Below are 16732 nucleotides of genomic sequence, written 5' to 3'. Positions count from 1 at the left end.
CAAAAGAAGTTCAAAATTATTTGTGGATGTGATCAGTAGAATGGATAGAGAGGTACCTGTACTGTAGGTACAGAATATTAAGAATTCCAAAAGGCATTTGATAAAGTGCCACATAATAGACTGGTGCACAAGCTAGCAGCCTAACATATTGGAAGAAGTGACTGGCATGGACAAATCCATCCAAAAATGCATGTAACATCTCCCTAATGTGAGGTAAACTTACAGATTGTAAGGAGACTTGTCAGGGTAGATATTGAGATGTTCTCACCAATAGGAGGGTCATCAGTAAGGGACAAAATAAGGGCTGGTCATTTAAAAATCAAGGTGCACATAATGGATCGCTGCAGTTTTCTGTCTCTGGGGGTAGCGGATGCCAGATCATTAGATAAATTTGTGGAATAGATAAAAATATAAAAGATTGACAATTTGAGAGATATAGAGAACTGCTCAGAAGGGGAGTTGAATGTGGCAGAGATCAGCCATGATTATATTGAATGATGTGGTAACCTTGAAGGCCTGGTGGTCTTCTGCTCTCCTGTCTTCTTGTGTTGAGTTGATCCCCAGTATTTCTATTCAAAGGGAATTTGATCAAATGACTATTAGGATGAGATTAAAATAGAAAATGCTTCATTTCTAAGCTTTGTCAAGAAATATGTGAAGAAATAACACTAATATCTGATGCAATGGCCTCTCAGTGCAGGAGTAGTCTTTCAATAAAGAATATCTTAAGAGTCAGGTAATAACAAACTTTTGCAAATGGTTCCACCATGTGTATTGCTAGTTAGAAATCTGCAATTATAACAGCTAAGAATATCACAATATTGACTTCACAACATGACATTTATTTGCTATTTATTGAATTAAATATTGATTCCACAACAATAAAATAATTTGTATGATGATACATCATAGAAGTTGAAACCATTTATTTCACCACCCAAGTGAATTAATCTTTCCCATATTATTTTTAACTGCTTTGATTTAACCTATACAATCTGTATTAGCACATCTGCATGCACCGACTGAGGTTGGGCAAGGCTTTACAAGTCACTTAAGCTAAGAAATTCAGCCACAGTTAAACGTTCAGTCCAAGATCTGCAGAAGGCACAGTACCAAACAACCATCCAGCAGTACGTGAAAACCTGGTACAATTCTTCAAAAGATTGCACATCAAGAACACATTTCAAAAAAATTTCAGCCATAACTCTGGCAGAATACGATGTAACATTACGAGCATTCCTAAGAAAAATTATATAAAATACTTTGCAACAAGAGAATTCTTTGCCAGAAGTGACAGTTACAATATTTCATTAAAGCTGAAAAAGTGTGCTGAGTTAAAGGAATTCATCAACTGCAGTTAAGATCTGATCCACTAAAGATTTTGTAAAGCTTTAAAGTATTTTCTCTAGTTCATCATGTAACATGTTTAGCACAGAAAACTAAAAAAAATATAAAATATACTATTTTCATTCATCATTTCTAGCTTAGAATGACCATACTCTGACACGCTCAGTACTTGGCTAGAGACTCAATACATGTACAAAAAGTTAGGTAGTCTGATTTTTTTTGTGATGTAATTAACTTGTGATGATGTGTAAAAGCTTAGAGGCTATGAAAACTCAATTTTCAGAAAACATTAGTCAAAATATGGAACATTCTGACTGATTGTTCTTGGTAGTGAAAGCTGTGAGTTTAGGACGTACAGTCAGAGCAGTCTGCATAATTGCAGTGCATGTTGTAGACAGTACGCACTCTGTTCACTGCCAATGTATTGGGGGCATGATAGGGTGAAAGTCAAGTGGGTTCCTTTGTTCCTGATCGTGTTGATCTAGTATTGTAATGAAGCTGCATTTTCTAGACAAGTAGAGACTGTTGTGGAGATGGCTCTAAATCTATATCAACAATTTAGCTGAGGTGATTAAATATCTTACATCCCAATTTGCTGTTGATATTGAGCTAGGCAGGGTTGTGAACAGGGAGAAGCCAAGTGAACAGAAGAATATGTGGCAAATAATGTGGCTAAATGTGCACAACAGAGAAAGGCAGAGTGTTTTGGGAATGTTGAAAGATTAGGAAAAGTTCATGTTAGTAACCTGAGTGTTCTTATACCTGTGGATACTGCACAAGTCACGGAAAATGGCACACAGGAGCAGAAGGAACTTGTTATCCATTCTTTTGAGAGTATTTTTCCACAGAAGTAAAGAGGTCTTATTGCAATTATACATGTAGGATTGCATCCTAGAGCAATGTATACAGTTTTGACACTTATTTAAAAAGAGATGCACTTATTCCAGAGGAAGTGCAGCAAAGATTTATTAGAATGGTCCTTGAGTTTGTAGGCTTGTTGCATGAGATATGACTGTTGAGAAGAATGAGGGGACTCTCCCTGAAGCTTAAAAAATTCTTAACAGGGTTGGACATACTGAATGCAGGAAGGATGTTTCATCTGGCTGAGGAGTCTACATTTGAAGGTTAGTCTTGGGATAATGGGTGAATCACTGAGGATTGAAATAGAGAGAAGCTTCATTTTGCAATCAAGGGTTTTGGGGAAAGTACAAAAAACTAACACAAGGGCAGAAAATCAAAACCATGATCCTGATTCACTGCATGGTATTTCTGCTCCTAGATCTTATGTTCCCAACACACTCCTGATTTAAACTTTGTAGATGCTGGAACACCAGGAGGGGAGGCACTAACTGTAGAGTACCGAAACTCTGATATGTTTCTGTGTTTGCAATATTTATTGTGCTTGGCCTATCTGTTTTATTTTCTGATCTTTAACAATAGAGAGCAGTGCTGGTGATACCATTGAATGTTAAGAGGAGGTGGATAGACTCTTTTGTTGGAAATGAACATTCCCTGGCACAGTACATGGCATGAATGTGACTTGCCATTTATAAGCCTGTGCTTTAGTCTGCTTTGGCTACCAGACCAGTGGCAACTAGAATTGAACTTTGTGCAGTCATGATTAGTCATCATTAATTCTGCCCTCAGAGGGCAAAGCAGCCAAAAAGGGTTGAGTCTAGAGCTTTGCTAAGGTGTCTTGGACAGCAAGGAGGAACCTAAAACAACCATAACTACTGTTGTGCTAGGACACCTAGTAAGTTTTTGCCTCAATGCCTACTTGCTTTTGGTTTTTCTTGAGTTCTTTTATGCCACAATGTGAAATATTGCCATTATGTCTAGGTTAGTTATTCTCACCACATTGCTCTTGGTTCCACATTTGCACTAAGCCTGAAATGAAATCTGGAGCTGAGTGATTCTTGTAAAGCCCAGACAAGGCATTGGTGAACATAAAATCATCAGAAAGAGAAGCAGTAATTTGACTTATGCCACCCTGGTCTCCATTATCTCACTGACTACAGAGACAATCTTCAATGCTGGTGCACCAACCCTTACCAGCTAAAATTATCTGCCTTGAATTTGCTCTGGACCAATCCTTCATCGTATTTCAAGCTTCACTCACATCTGCATGAAATTTGTCTTCCTCATTGTAATAAACTGAACCCTTTTAACATAGTGACTCACTCCCTGATCTTCCCAGTTCTAGGTAGCCCAGGTAAAATCAGCGCACCTGGAGTTGGAGCCGTGCTGGTTGGAGTTAACGATTCAGAGGGGAGGAGCTCTGATGCCTGTTCAGCTGGCCTGGTTGTGAGGATGGATCATTCTCAGCGCTGAGCCAACTTGAAGAGGTTGAGAATGGCTTCGTTGGCAGCGAAATCTAGGTCTAAAGTGAATCGCTGGGCAGCGTGTTCTAGGACTAGAACGATTCACCACAGCAAGGTCCGGGTTCTAACATGAGGTACTATACGCTGTTTGGACAATCCCAGCTAGAATGGAAGGCAGGGTGTTGGGCGAGGATGGATAGCTCTGGGCGCTGAGCTGATTTGGAGAAGTTGAGAACGTCTTCCCCAGCAGCAAAGTCTAAGCCTGGAGTGATTCGCTGTGGTGGGGCCAGGTCCCAGTGAGAGGTTCAGACAATTTAAACCCTGGCCAAGATAGTCTGTGGGCTTCTCTCTCCATGACGTTAAGGCCATGAGAGTGCCCCCGGCTACTGTGCTTTGTGTCTGCTAACTTTGCGGCGGTTTGTCCTGCTTATGTGATGAACTGAATATCGTGGCTTTGGGCCTGCTCCATGTTGTTCCAGGGATTTGGATCTAAGGACTCAGTTAGGTTTGGAATGTTGTTGCTGCTCATTTCTATTGTTTGCACGATATGGTTGGGGTTTCTTTTTCTCTTTCTCACAGGGCACTGGGGGTGGGGGGAGAGTTCTTTTTTCAATTGGGTTCTTTTAAGTTCCTTGCTTTGCAACTGCCTGTAAGCAAACAAATCTCAAGATTGTACAACTTATACATTCTTGTATAATAAATGCTCTTTGAATCTTGAATCTGGTAACACGGTATTTTTCAAATACTTTGCTTGCATTTGGAATTTCACCTACGTAAGATAATTTTTTGAAATTTGAATCATTTTTTCTTATTTCATGTGCTTAGCACTGAAGGAAGTGTGTTTCATTCAGCTTTAAAACATTAGAGAAATCTAAGATTGTCTGAGAGACAAAGGCCTGACCTGTTTACTTATCAGGTAACACACAAAATGCTGGAGGAACTCAACAGGTCAGGCAACATCCTTAGAAATGAATAAGCAGTTGATGTTTTGGACCGGGACCCTTCTTCAGGATGGAAAGGAAGTGGGAGGACAACAAAATTAAAAGGTAGGGGTGGGTGAGGAAGGGGGACAGCTGGAAAGTGATAGGAGAACCAACTGTGTGGAAAGGGTTGTGGTGAACTACGCATACCTGTCTGGACACACCCCCTGCTGACTGCTCCTGTGGCTCCTCCCACAGACCCCGGTTTAAAGGCAATTGAGGCCTGAGCCCGGCCCTCAGTCTCCAGGATGTAGTATGGTGGTCAACTACTTCTTGTTCTTTCTTCCAGTCAATAAAAGCTGATATCTCGCCTTCACGTCTCAGAGATTTATTGATGGTGCATCAAGGGTAAGGGCTGGAGATGAAAGAAAATAATAGGAAAGGAAAGTGGACCATAGGAGGAAGGACCCAGGGGGACGTGGTAGGCAAATGAGAAGAGATGAGGCCAATTGGGGAATTGGGGAAATTGGGGAAAAGGGAGTGGGAGGGAAATTTTTCTTCTTTGGATTTCCTTCATCTTCAGAATTCGTGCGTTTAAGGTAATCAGGGAAATGGAGGTGTCACACCTGCTTAGCACCAGAATGATTAAAGTTTCTTGGAGCTTGAGAAAGGAGGAAAGAGGAAAAGAGGCCATGGCAGGGGACCTCAGAATGTGAGATCTGGGGAGGTCCACGCATAGCTGTCAGTGTCAGAGGAAGGGAGTAGAGAGTTGACCAGTGATTGCAAAGAGAGTGGTCATGGGCACCACAGTTTAGAAGTTCTGAATATGGGGGAGGTTGGGAGGGGGGGAGGAAGCTGTTGGAAATCTAGGGAAAATAAAATGGGATTAACGAAACAAGTCCATGGCTGCAAAGGACTTAGTGGTTGAAAATCTTCATTTCTCATCCAACAGCTCTGGAAAGCAAATCTCTACTCTTCAAAATCCGAGGTTTCTCTAGAATTCCTTTATATTTAATATTTTTTCAATAGTGTTGCATTCCCCATCCTCAACTACTGGGAAAGGAAATTAGACTTCCATAAAGTTACACACTTCAATGATCTTACCCCTTACTCTCAAGGAAGTTCCAAACCTTAGCTCCTCTAAACATGACCCCTGACTCATGACAATGTGAGTGACTTTTAACAACTCTTTGAAATGTTTCAGTAAGCCACTCATTTCCAGGACAGCTGCACACGTAGTCTCCTCAACTCACTCCTCGATTGACCCCATCATACTGAAACTATCACCCAGAGTTCTAGGTTTTCCAGCAAGAAAAATCATCATCACCCCACCCTGTAAAATCTTCCTTAAATGTACTGTACATCTCAATGCGATCAGCTCTTCTAGATTAGAGTAAAAAAAAAACACTTAGAAACCTCTCCCCATCGCAGAAATTAAGTATGCAGCAATGTTAGTGGTGTTGGCCTCAAGTTTATTTTACTGTTATCAGTCTGAGCTACAGGGAGCAGATCAGATTTATCCAATAGGACAGGGATTAAAAGGATTAACATTCATTGTAGCCAAAGCTATCGTGTTGGTCCTGGTTCCCAGACAGCAGGTCCTAGTATCTTCAAAATGAACAGCTTATGTATTTACCACTGCTTCTAAATGGATCAAAAGCAAGCAAATCTACAATTAATGTTTCCCTAAAAAAAATAAATATTTCCATCTAGGGTAATGACATGCATTTCCATTAAGCTGCAATGATTGCATCATTTGGGAAGCCTACTTTCAAATCACTGGCAGCCTTTTGAGGGTCAGGTGAATTTGAAGTAGTATCCGCAGAGTTATTTGCCAAAGTGGGGTGAATACATTCCTCTTCGTTTACTGGTTGATATAGTTTATGACCTCGGGCATCAGTCTCCACATACTCATAACCTGGAGGCACTGCAAATGAGGCAGGACACACCTCCACACCCTTTGAAGTATAACTGATTTGATAGGTGGTTCCATTATCTAATGGTACTCTGCTGGGAATGTAAGAATTGCGAGGTTTGTAGGAATGCGCGAGGTTGATCTGGTGTGGCACATAATGAGCTCTAAATGTTGTCAGGTCATCAAATCGTCCTGCCGCTATCTCCAGTTCCTGCCGAGGCTTGATAAGAGATTCCCGTGTGGCATCCCAGTACTTGTAGTCTGCCTTCATAGTGGACTGCCCTTCAAAGGGAATAGTGTGCCCACTCATTACTTGTAAAGGTCGGACAGGAACAAAAGGTTGGAGCTTGTGCTCAACAAAGTCTGTCTGAGTAGTTGTGCTGTGATGCATTTTACCCTGAGAACTAATGGGCGCCACAGCCTTATGGACCAGAGGTCGATCTATAACCCAACTTCTGTATTTGTCACGGAATTCAGTTACATCGTAAAGCGGCTGATTGGAGTTGAGTTTGGTGAAAGGAGGTCTAACGGGCATTGTGACCTCTCCAGGTTGACCCTTGAAATCTCTCCTGTGCACGGTGAGAGCATCAAAAGGTTTATCACTTGGCTTGTATTGTTCTGGATCACGTCGTTTAGAGGGCTCCAGTTTGTACGGTATGTAACTCTGCCGATAATTAGTCTTGTCATCAAAGGGCAAATCTGACAGCTTTGCTGGATTTGGAGGTTTAGAACCCTGATTGGGACCGGAGATTTTAAAGGAATCATCACCCTCAAAGGCGGTTGGATTTCCAAATTTGAAAATATGTTCTGGTTTCATTGTCTCCCTTTTTGAGAGCTTCCATTGTTTGTAATGATCTAGAATAAAAAGAAATTGTGTTTTCTTTCAGATATATTTAGGACAGAGGGGAAAAATCAGAAATTGACGTCTCTGTCTCAGATCAGTGGAGATGTGGACTGTCCACCAGCACTGAATTATTCTATAAATTCTAAGAATATATAAATTGCAACCATCTTACCTATACCAGAATTTTCTAATGGCTCTCTCTCTCTGATGTTGTTCTCTTCAGGTTGTGAACAATTTTAAATATGAACAAAAATAACAGATATAAAGATAAACAGAACATAAATTAAACTGGAAAGTTGGGCAGAGTGGTGGCAAATGGAACTTTATCCAGGCAAATGTGAGGTAAGGCATTTTGGGAAGCCAAATTCTGGCAGGACAAATGGAATAAATGGCAAGTGTTGAAGCACAGAGGGTAGATGGAGTGCATGTCCTTAGATACCAGAAAGTGGCAACACAGGTGGATAGAGTATGATTGCCTTCACAGGTCAGGACACCGAGTCCAAGAATTGGAATGTAACATTGCAACTGCACAGAGCGTCGGTGAGACTGCAGTTGGAAACTTCACTGCAGGAAGGATATGCCAGAATGCACAGAAGCGACTGATGACGATATTGCGTACAATGGAGGGCTGTATCATAATGCTGAGAATGGAGGGTCTTTTCCTCTTAACCCTTAATTCCCCTGTTATGTAAAAATCTATCTGTGTCTTAAATATATTCAATGAGGTCACGTCTACTGCTCCCCGGGCAAAAAAATTCACTGTGTCTGACAAAAACTGTTACTCCTCATCTCTGTCGTAAATGTATTATTTTGAATCATACGACTATTATACCATAAGACATAGGATTAGAATTAGGCCATTCAGCCTATTCAATCTGCTCTGCCTTTCTATCATGGCTTATTTATTATCCGTCTCAACCCAATTCTTCCAGCTTCTCCCCGTAACCTTGACTAATCAAGATTTAGCTTTAAATCTTGAGGTTAATGTTCTAGTTTCACTCACCAGTGGAAATAACTGTGTCTGTCCTAGCTATCCCTTTTATAACTTTATATATTCCTGTAAGATCCCCTTTCATTCTTCTGAATTCCAGTGAGTTGAGTCACCGCGAGCCATCACTGTCCTCAGGCGATAACTCCTTCATAACTGGTATCAACCATGTGAGCCTCCTCTGCACCACTTCCAAAGCCTTTCCCCAAATAAGGAAAACAGAACTGCATACAAAACACTAGGCGTGGCCTCACCACTACCCTGTACAGTTGCCGTAAAACCTTTCTGTTCTTGAATTCAATTCCTCTAGCAATGAAGGCCAACGTTCCATTTACCTGCTGCACCTGCAAACCAATCTTCTGTGATTCATGCACAAGCACTCCCAAGTCCCTCTGCACAACAGCATGCTGCAATCTTTCACTATACAAATAATTTTCTAATCTTCAACTTTTCCTTCCAAGGTGAACGATCTTCTACTCCACCTGCCAAACCACTACCCAACCACTTAACCAATCTATATCCCACTATAGATTGTCTTCATCCTCTGTGCAATTTGCTTTTCTGCTCAATTCAGGAAACTTATGCAGTATATGCCACACTTTGGGCCCAGGACCAACCCATATGGCACTCGGTTCACCACAAACTGCCAACCAGAGAAACACCCATTCACCCCAACTCTCTGCCTTCTATTAAGATAGAGGCACTTTCAGGACAGCAATCTAGAACTAGAGGTCACAGATTTAAGATGATAGGGAACAAATTTAAATGAGATCCGAAGGGCAAGATTTCCCCATTCAGACAACATAGAACAATGAACAATAAAGCACAGGAACAGGCCATTCGGCCCACAATGTTGTGCTGAACCAGCTAAAAAGCAAATCAAAAACACCCAAACACTAATCCCTCCTATCTACACCATGTCCTTATCCCTCCATATTCCTTACGTTTTCCTTACATCCAAATGTCTCGTAAAAGCCTCTAACATATCTGCCTCAACCACTATACCAGGCAGCATATTCCAGACATCCACCCCTCAGAGTAAAAAACTTACTGCTCACGTTCCCCTTGAACCTACCCCCTCTCACCTTCAATGTACGCCCTCTGGTATTAGACATTTCAACCCTGGGAAACATACTCTCTGCTCACTCTATGCTTCTTGTGATCTGGCAAACCACTATCAGATTTCCCCTCAGCCTTGGACCCTCGAGAGAAAGCAGCCCAAGTTTATTCAGCTTCTTGTGATAGCACATGCCCTCTAAACCACGCATCATCCTAGTAAACCTCTTCTGCAACCACTTCAAAGCCTCAATGTCCTTCCTTTAGTGGGGTAACCAGAATTGTATGCAATACTCCAAATGTGGCCTAACCAGAGTTTTAAAGAGTTGTAACATAACCTGGCTTTTGAACTCAATGCCTTGACTAATAAAAACAAGCATTCCATAAGCCTTCTCAACCACCTTATTGATATGTGTAGCTACTTTCATGGAGCTACAAACTTGGATCCCAAGATCTCTCTGCTCAGCTACACTGTTAAGGATCTTGCCCTTAACAATGTACTGTCTCCTTGTATTTGCCCTACCGAGGTGCCACAACTCACATTTATCTGGGTTAAACTCCATCTGCCATTTCTCTGCCCATATCTGCAACTGATCTATATTGTGCCGTAGTCTTTGCCAGTCTTCTACACTATCCACAACTCCAAAGATTTTGGTATCATCTGAAAATTTGCTAATCTACCCATCTACATTTCCATCCAGGTCTTTTATATACATCACAAATAGCAGAGGTCCCAGCACAGATCCCTGTGGATCACCACTAATCACAGAACTCTAGCTCAAATAAGCCCCTTCAACCACTACCCTCTATCTTGTATACTCAAGCCAGTTCTGAATCCAAACACCATGGACCCTATGCACCTTAATCTTCAGGATTAGCCTCCCATGACAGACATTGTCAAGTGGCTTTCTAAAATCCATGTAGACAACATCCACTACCCTACCTTCATCAATCTTTCTCATCACCTTGTCAAAAAACTCAGTCATGTTGTAAGGCATGAGCTGCCATGCACAACGCCATGCTGGTTCTTGGCCTTGGGTTTCCAGATGCTCACATATCCTATCCCTAAGAATTTTCTCCATGCAATTTCCCTACAAATGATGTGAGACTCACCAACCTATAGTTCCCAGGATTTTCCCTTGTTTCCTTCTTAAATAAAGATACAACATTAGCAGTTTTCCAGTCCTCCGGGACCTTACCCATACCTATATAGGACACGAAGATACTGGTCAAGGACCCCATCAGTCATATCTCTTGCCTCCTTCAATAATCTGGGGTAAATCCCATCAGGCCTTGTGGACATATCCACCTTAATACTCCTTAGGAGGCCCAACACTTCCTCCTCCTTGACAGCTAAACACCCTAATGTATTTACACACTCAGCATGGATCTCCTGGTCCTCCACATCTTTTTCCTTGGTAAACACTGAAGCAAAGTACTCATTAAGTACCTCACGCTCATTCCCTGCATCCAAGCAAATGTTCCCCTCTTTATCCTCGAGGGGTCTGACCCTCTCGTTAGTTATCCTCAACAGCATCCTCTAATGCAGTTACAATTTGCCCAACACCAATTTAAAACTCTACCACAAGGACCATAGCAATCCTGAAAGATAAAGAGTTGTGGTCACCGTTCCCTAAATGGTCACCCACTGAGATGTCAGTCACCTGGCCAGGCCCATTACCCAACACCAGGCTCGGTATGGCCCCTCCTCTCATTGGTCTGTCCACATATTGATGTACGAAACCTTCCTGTATACACTTAACTAATTCTGCCCCATCTAAACCCCTTTCACTGTGAAGATCCCAGTTTATATTAGAAAAGTTGAAATCCTCCAAGCCAACAACCCTATTGTTTGTACACATTTCCTTAATCTGATTGCCTGTCTGTTCTCCAATGTCCCTGTGGCTATTAGGGGATCTATAATACAATCATATCAGTGTGATTGCACCCGTTGTATTCCAGACTTCCTGAGCTGGCAAGTATCTGTAATTAGCTGTCAGAGGAGTTGATAAAGGCAGGTACAACAAAATGTTTTGAGAGCTGCTTAGTTAGGAAAAGCTCGGCTGGATATGGGCATAAAGCACTACTTACACGACAGCCCGCCAGTCCACTCGAGGGAGATGGTAATAATTTTTCAATATTTCTCAAGCCTGTGTGGTTCTCTGGACCTGTCTCCATCATGTGTGAGTGCCTGTGTATGCTCTGTCAATCAGAGTGTCCTTAGGTGCACGCCTGCACATTTATGTATACGTGATGGCCATTTACAGGCACCAACACCCATCACCACATGAATCTAAATGCATGTGAACATGAGCAGTCATATTTGTGAACACACACAAGTGTACACATACATACAAACACCACTAGAGCACAGATCTGCTTACAGAAGCACCCACATAGACATGAACATGCATTGAACAACTGACATGCACACATGTAGCCATATATTTGACAATATATACGTACAAACAGCACAGAAACATGAGCTCAGGACAATAGTCACACATGACACAGACATGCACTAACACATCTCTGTACTAACAGATACACATGCACATGTGAACACTTCATGCATAGACTTGGCTGTCTGTAAACATGTTCTACTGCAGTCCACCAAATCACACTCCTCAACAGAGTGTGAGATCCTTCTTCACCGTCCAGCTGTTCAGTAAACGTTACCCATCCTATTCAGAGAATTGTCACTGGAAGGGTGCCCAAATTGAACTACCGTTAAAAGGTTTCAACAGAGATAAGCTTCTACACTTAAAATCTACCTCCCCTGTTGCACTACTCCAAGCAACTCTCTAGCTCTTCTACATGTGAGATCCTTTTCAAATAAGACTTCTTTCATAAATGATTTTATTACCTCAATAGACCTTGATTTTATGTTCTTAACTGAGACCTGGTTAAAGCCAAACGAATAAAGCCAGTTACCTGAACTGTGTCCCCCTGACTCTTGACAGTTTTAGTGTACCAAGGCCTAGTGGATGAGGTGGCAGGCTTGCCACCATGTTCAAAAAGAATTTTAGGTGCAATCTACTGTCTGTCAACAGTATTTCAAGTTTTGAGGTGCATACATTTATAAGTTGTGGTACAGATCCTGTCCTCTTTGTTATCATTTATCCCTCCTCCTATATCCAATGCCTGCTTTCTCTCAGAATTCTTATCTTCTATTATACTGAACTATGACAGAGTTGTCATCACTGGTGATTTCAATATTCATATTAATGATCTCTCAATTGCAAACTCTATGACAGCTGAGCTTACTGGACAGCCTAGATCTTACATAGACAGCCATGTCACCGAGCTCACCCCTCAACTTGATCTAGTAATGACCAAATAATGTGTTTCTGTCTGATACTGCAATCGCTGACCGTTTCTGTGTACATTTTGTTGCTGAAACCACAACCACGAAAAAAATTACAATTAAAATTAGTTTCTTGATACTGCGATGGAATTTAAGTTCTTTGAGCTGGCTAGTTTATCTGACCTAAGCTGTTCAGTAAATGATTCTTTCAACAATACCTTGACAAAATTAAACACAGTGGCCCCACATGGTTAAAAACATATCACTTAGTAAAATAACCCTAATTCTGTCCTCAAACCCAAGAGATCATGCAAAATATCAGAGGAAATAGAAGAAAAATGGGCTAGAAGTCCACATTACCATTTTCAAGGAAAAACTGGCCTCCTTTATTGCCACTAAATGCTCTGCAGGAAGAACCCGTTTCTCCAAGATTATTATACAAAATAGTGGTGATTATTGAAACTAATGGCATTATGATGAAAAGTTGCAAAGTGATCCCTTACACAAACTTTTGTCACCATCTCTGTCTCATTCCCCAATAGGAGATCAAATATCACACTCTCTCATTGGGACATTCATGTTCTGGTTAAGGAAAGTTTTCTGAATACTTTTGACAAACTCTATCCCATCTAGTCCTCTTGCAGGTTTTCAAAGGCACTATCACACAAAATAGCATACGTGCGCCTTCTCCCAATATACTGTACAGTCAAATATATTGCACCCCACATTCACTGATAGTCACGGACACACATGCAGGACATTCAAGTGCAACAAATAGGTTCATACTGTATCATCAATCTGTACATTGCATTTATGTGGACAGTCACTAACGTATACTCAGACATGGCAAATCATGCACGAACAAGCCTGCTAAGATGCACAAATGCATCACACAAGTGTGTGCACCAATGCAGATGCATGCTCACACACACACATACAGATTGCACACGTATTGCTGAACACACACAAATAATTTCAGCAGTGAAATTCTAACTGCTGAATAGCAATGAGGACGACTTACCTTTGTACGTTGGAATTGTCAGCATCTTTGCAGTGGAGCCGTGCATTTGCTCTGCTGGCCGGGCTGGCGGTACTGACTGGATTGGCTGGAGGTTAAAATCCCGTTTGTAAGTAGTGTCCAAATTCATAGCCCCATGGGGCTGCCTGAGTTCCTCAGTTATTATCATCGGCCGAGGCTGTATTTCATGCGGAATAAAATCTGCTCTGTGGAGGGGGGAGAATATGCTCAAAGTTACCATTTATAACTGGTGTGAAGAGCCAATGGGGGGCTCTTTTCCTCCTCCATCAGCACAAATGGTGCTAAGCAGCAACAATTAACAACATTTTTTGTTTTGCTTTGACAAGACATGTTGTGTTCATTCTCTACAGAAGCCTGCAGTGAACGTTGCTAGGGATTCCTATCTAAATGATGTGATTAATCCAAGCTCAAACAAGCGCTGAAGCCAAAATTGTGATGAGAAAAAAATTATTTGAAAGACAGAACTAATGACAAGGAAGAGGAGGCCAAGGTCCCTACCCCTGACCCCAGGAACTAGAGACTCCCAGAAACTCTTCGTGCTGCTGCCTAGGTCCGAGAGGTGTCAGTGCACGAAGGGGGTGTGTAGTCTAATAGCAAGTGATTGTCTTAATCACTTTTCTTCTGATCACAGGACACTGTTTAACTTTGTTAATGTGGAATGCTGGAAGTTTGATTCACTGATTTATTGGTGGTTCGGCTGGAGAGTTGTGTGGCCTGGGTCAGACCAAGGACTCAGCCTCAAGCTGTGGTGTCGCCTGTTTACAGCCACCCAGGATAGAGGTGGAGTCAGTACTCCCCAGGGTGCCAGAGGCAAAGTGCTGTGGCATCCAAGCTGGAGTTGATGCAGCCGCCCAGTGTTCACTAGACAGGAGAGAACGTGTATTTTGTTCAGCTGTGGACTGCTGTAACATTCACGGACTCAGGGTCTTGGACTTTTTTTTTTGAGTGACTGTATATTACTGATAACTTATACATGTTGTGTGTGCGTGAGAGCGTGAGAGAGAGAGAAAGATTGATTGATTGATTGATTGTTGGTACTGTATTTTGCACCTTGACCCCAGATTAATGCTGCTTCATTTGGCTGGATTCATGGGTATTCATGTATAGTTAACTGGCACAAATATAAACTTGAACTTGAATTGCTGACTCCTAACCAAATTACCATCAGCTACTACTGAAATCCCCAACCCTAGCAGCTTGGGGAGGAATGGTGGTAAGGTGGGGTGATTTCCAGCACCACAGATTCCTGTCATGACTACATAGAAACATAGAATAGTACAGCACATTACAGGCCCTTTGACCCACAATGTTGTGCCAACCCTCAAACCCTGCCTCCCATATAACCCCCCACCTTAAATTCCTCCATATACCTGTCTAGTAGTCTCTTAAACTTCACTAGTGTATCTGCCTCCACCACTGACTCAGGCAGTGCATTCCACGCACCAACCACTCTCTGAGTGAAAAACCTTCCTCTATAATCCCCCTTGAACTTCCCTCCCCTTACCTTAAAGCCATGTTCTCTTGTACTGAGCAGTGGTGCCCTGGGGAAGAGGCACTGGCTGTCCACTCTGACTATTCCTCGTAATCTCTTGTACACCTCTATCATGTCTCCTCTCATTCTCCTTCTCTCCAAAGAGTAAAGCCCTAGCTCCCTTAATCTTTGATCATAATCCATACTCTCTAAAACAGGCAGCATCCTGGTAAATCTCCTCTGTACCCTTTCCAATGCTTCCACATCCTTCCTATAGTGAGGCGACCAGAACTGGACACAGTACTCCAAGTGTGGCCTAACTAGAATTTTATAGAGCTGCATAATTATATCATATCTCTTAAACTCTATCCCTCAACTTATGAAAGCTAACACCCCATAAGCTTTCTTAACTACCCTATCTACCTGTGAGGCAACTTTCAGGGATCTGTGGATATGTGCCCCCAGATCCCTCTGCTCCTCCACACTACCAAGTATCCTGCCATTTACTTTGTACTCTGCCTTGGAGTTTCTCCTACCAAACTGTACCACCTCACACTTCTCCGGGTTGAACTCCATCTACCACTTCTCAGACCACTTCTGCATCCTATCAATGTCCCTCTGCAATCTTCGACAATCCTCTACACTATCCACACCACCACCAACCTTTGTGTCATCTGCAAACTTTCCAACCCAACTTCTACCCCCACATCCAGGTCGTTAATAAAAATCAGGAAAAGTAGAGGTTCCAGAACAGATCCTTGTGGGACACCACTAGTCACAACCCTCCAATCTCAATGTACTCTCTCCACCACGACCCTCTGCCTTCTGAATCCACTTGGCCAAACTTCCCTGAATCCCATGCCTTCTGACTTTCTGAATAAGACTGCTATGTAGTACCTTGTCAAATGCCTTACTAAAATCCATGTAGATCACATCCACTGCACTACCCTCATCTATATGCCTGGCCACCTCCTCAAAGAACTCTATCAGGCTTGGTAGACGTGATCTGCCCTTCACAAAGCCATGCTGACTGTCCCTAATCAGACCATGATTCCCTAAATGCCCATAGTTCCTATCTCTAAGAATCTTTTCCAACAGCCTTCCCACCACAGACGTAAGGCTTACTGATCTATAATTACCCGGACTATCCTTACTACCTTTTTTGAACAAGGGGACAACATTTGCTTCCCTCCAATCCTCCGATACCATTCCCATGGACAACAAGGACATAAAGATCCTAGCCAGAGGCTCAGCAATCTCTTCCCTTGCCTCGTGGAGCAGCCTGGGGAATATTCCGTCAGATCCTGGGGACCTATCCGTCCTAATGTATTTTAACAACTCCAACACCTTCTCTCCCTTAATGTCAACATGCTCTAGAACATCAATCTCACTCATATTGTCCTCACCGTCATCAAGTTCCCTCTCATTGGTGAATACCGAAGAGAAGTATTCATTGAGGACCTAGCACACTTCCACAGCCTCCAGGCACATCTTTTATCTCTAATCGGTCCTACCTTCACTCCT

At 42.2% G+C, this 16732-nt stretch overlaps 1 protein-coding gene across 2 annotated transcripts in view; it reads right to left on the bottom strand.

Moving 5' to 3' along the window:
• Positions 1-849: 849 nt before the first annotated feature.
• The window catches only part of LOC132396872 (stabilizer of axonemal microtubules 2-like), an 81999-nt gene continuing 66116 nt past the window's right edge, over positions 850-16732 (bottom strand). The window contains exons 3-4 of one of the 2 annotated variants that reach the window (XM_059974889.1): positions 13720-13922; positions 850-7358 (exon numbers count right to left, since the gene is read on the bottom strand). In XM_059974889.1, the coding sequence (XP_059830872.1) occupies positions 6322-7358; positions 13720-13922 (1240 nt within the window). In that variant the 3' untranslated portion in view covers positions 850-6321. The remainder of the gene's footprint in view (positions 7359-13719; positions 13923-16732) is intronic. The other variant, XM_059974890.1, reaches the window with a different exon arrangement.

Source organism: Hypanus sabinus, chromosome 7 (assembly GCF_030144855.1).
Source record: "Hypanus sabinus isolate sHypSab1 chromosome 7, sHypSab1.hap1, whole genome shotgun sequence".
NCBI classification, from domain to species: domain Eukaryota; kingdom Metazoa; phylum Chordata; class Chondrichthyes; order Myliobatiformes; family Dasyatidae; genus Hypanus; species Hypanus sabinus.
This window is presented reverse-complemented; position numbering and strand designations above follow the sequence as displayed.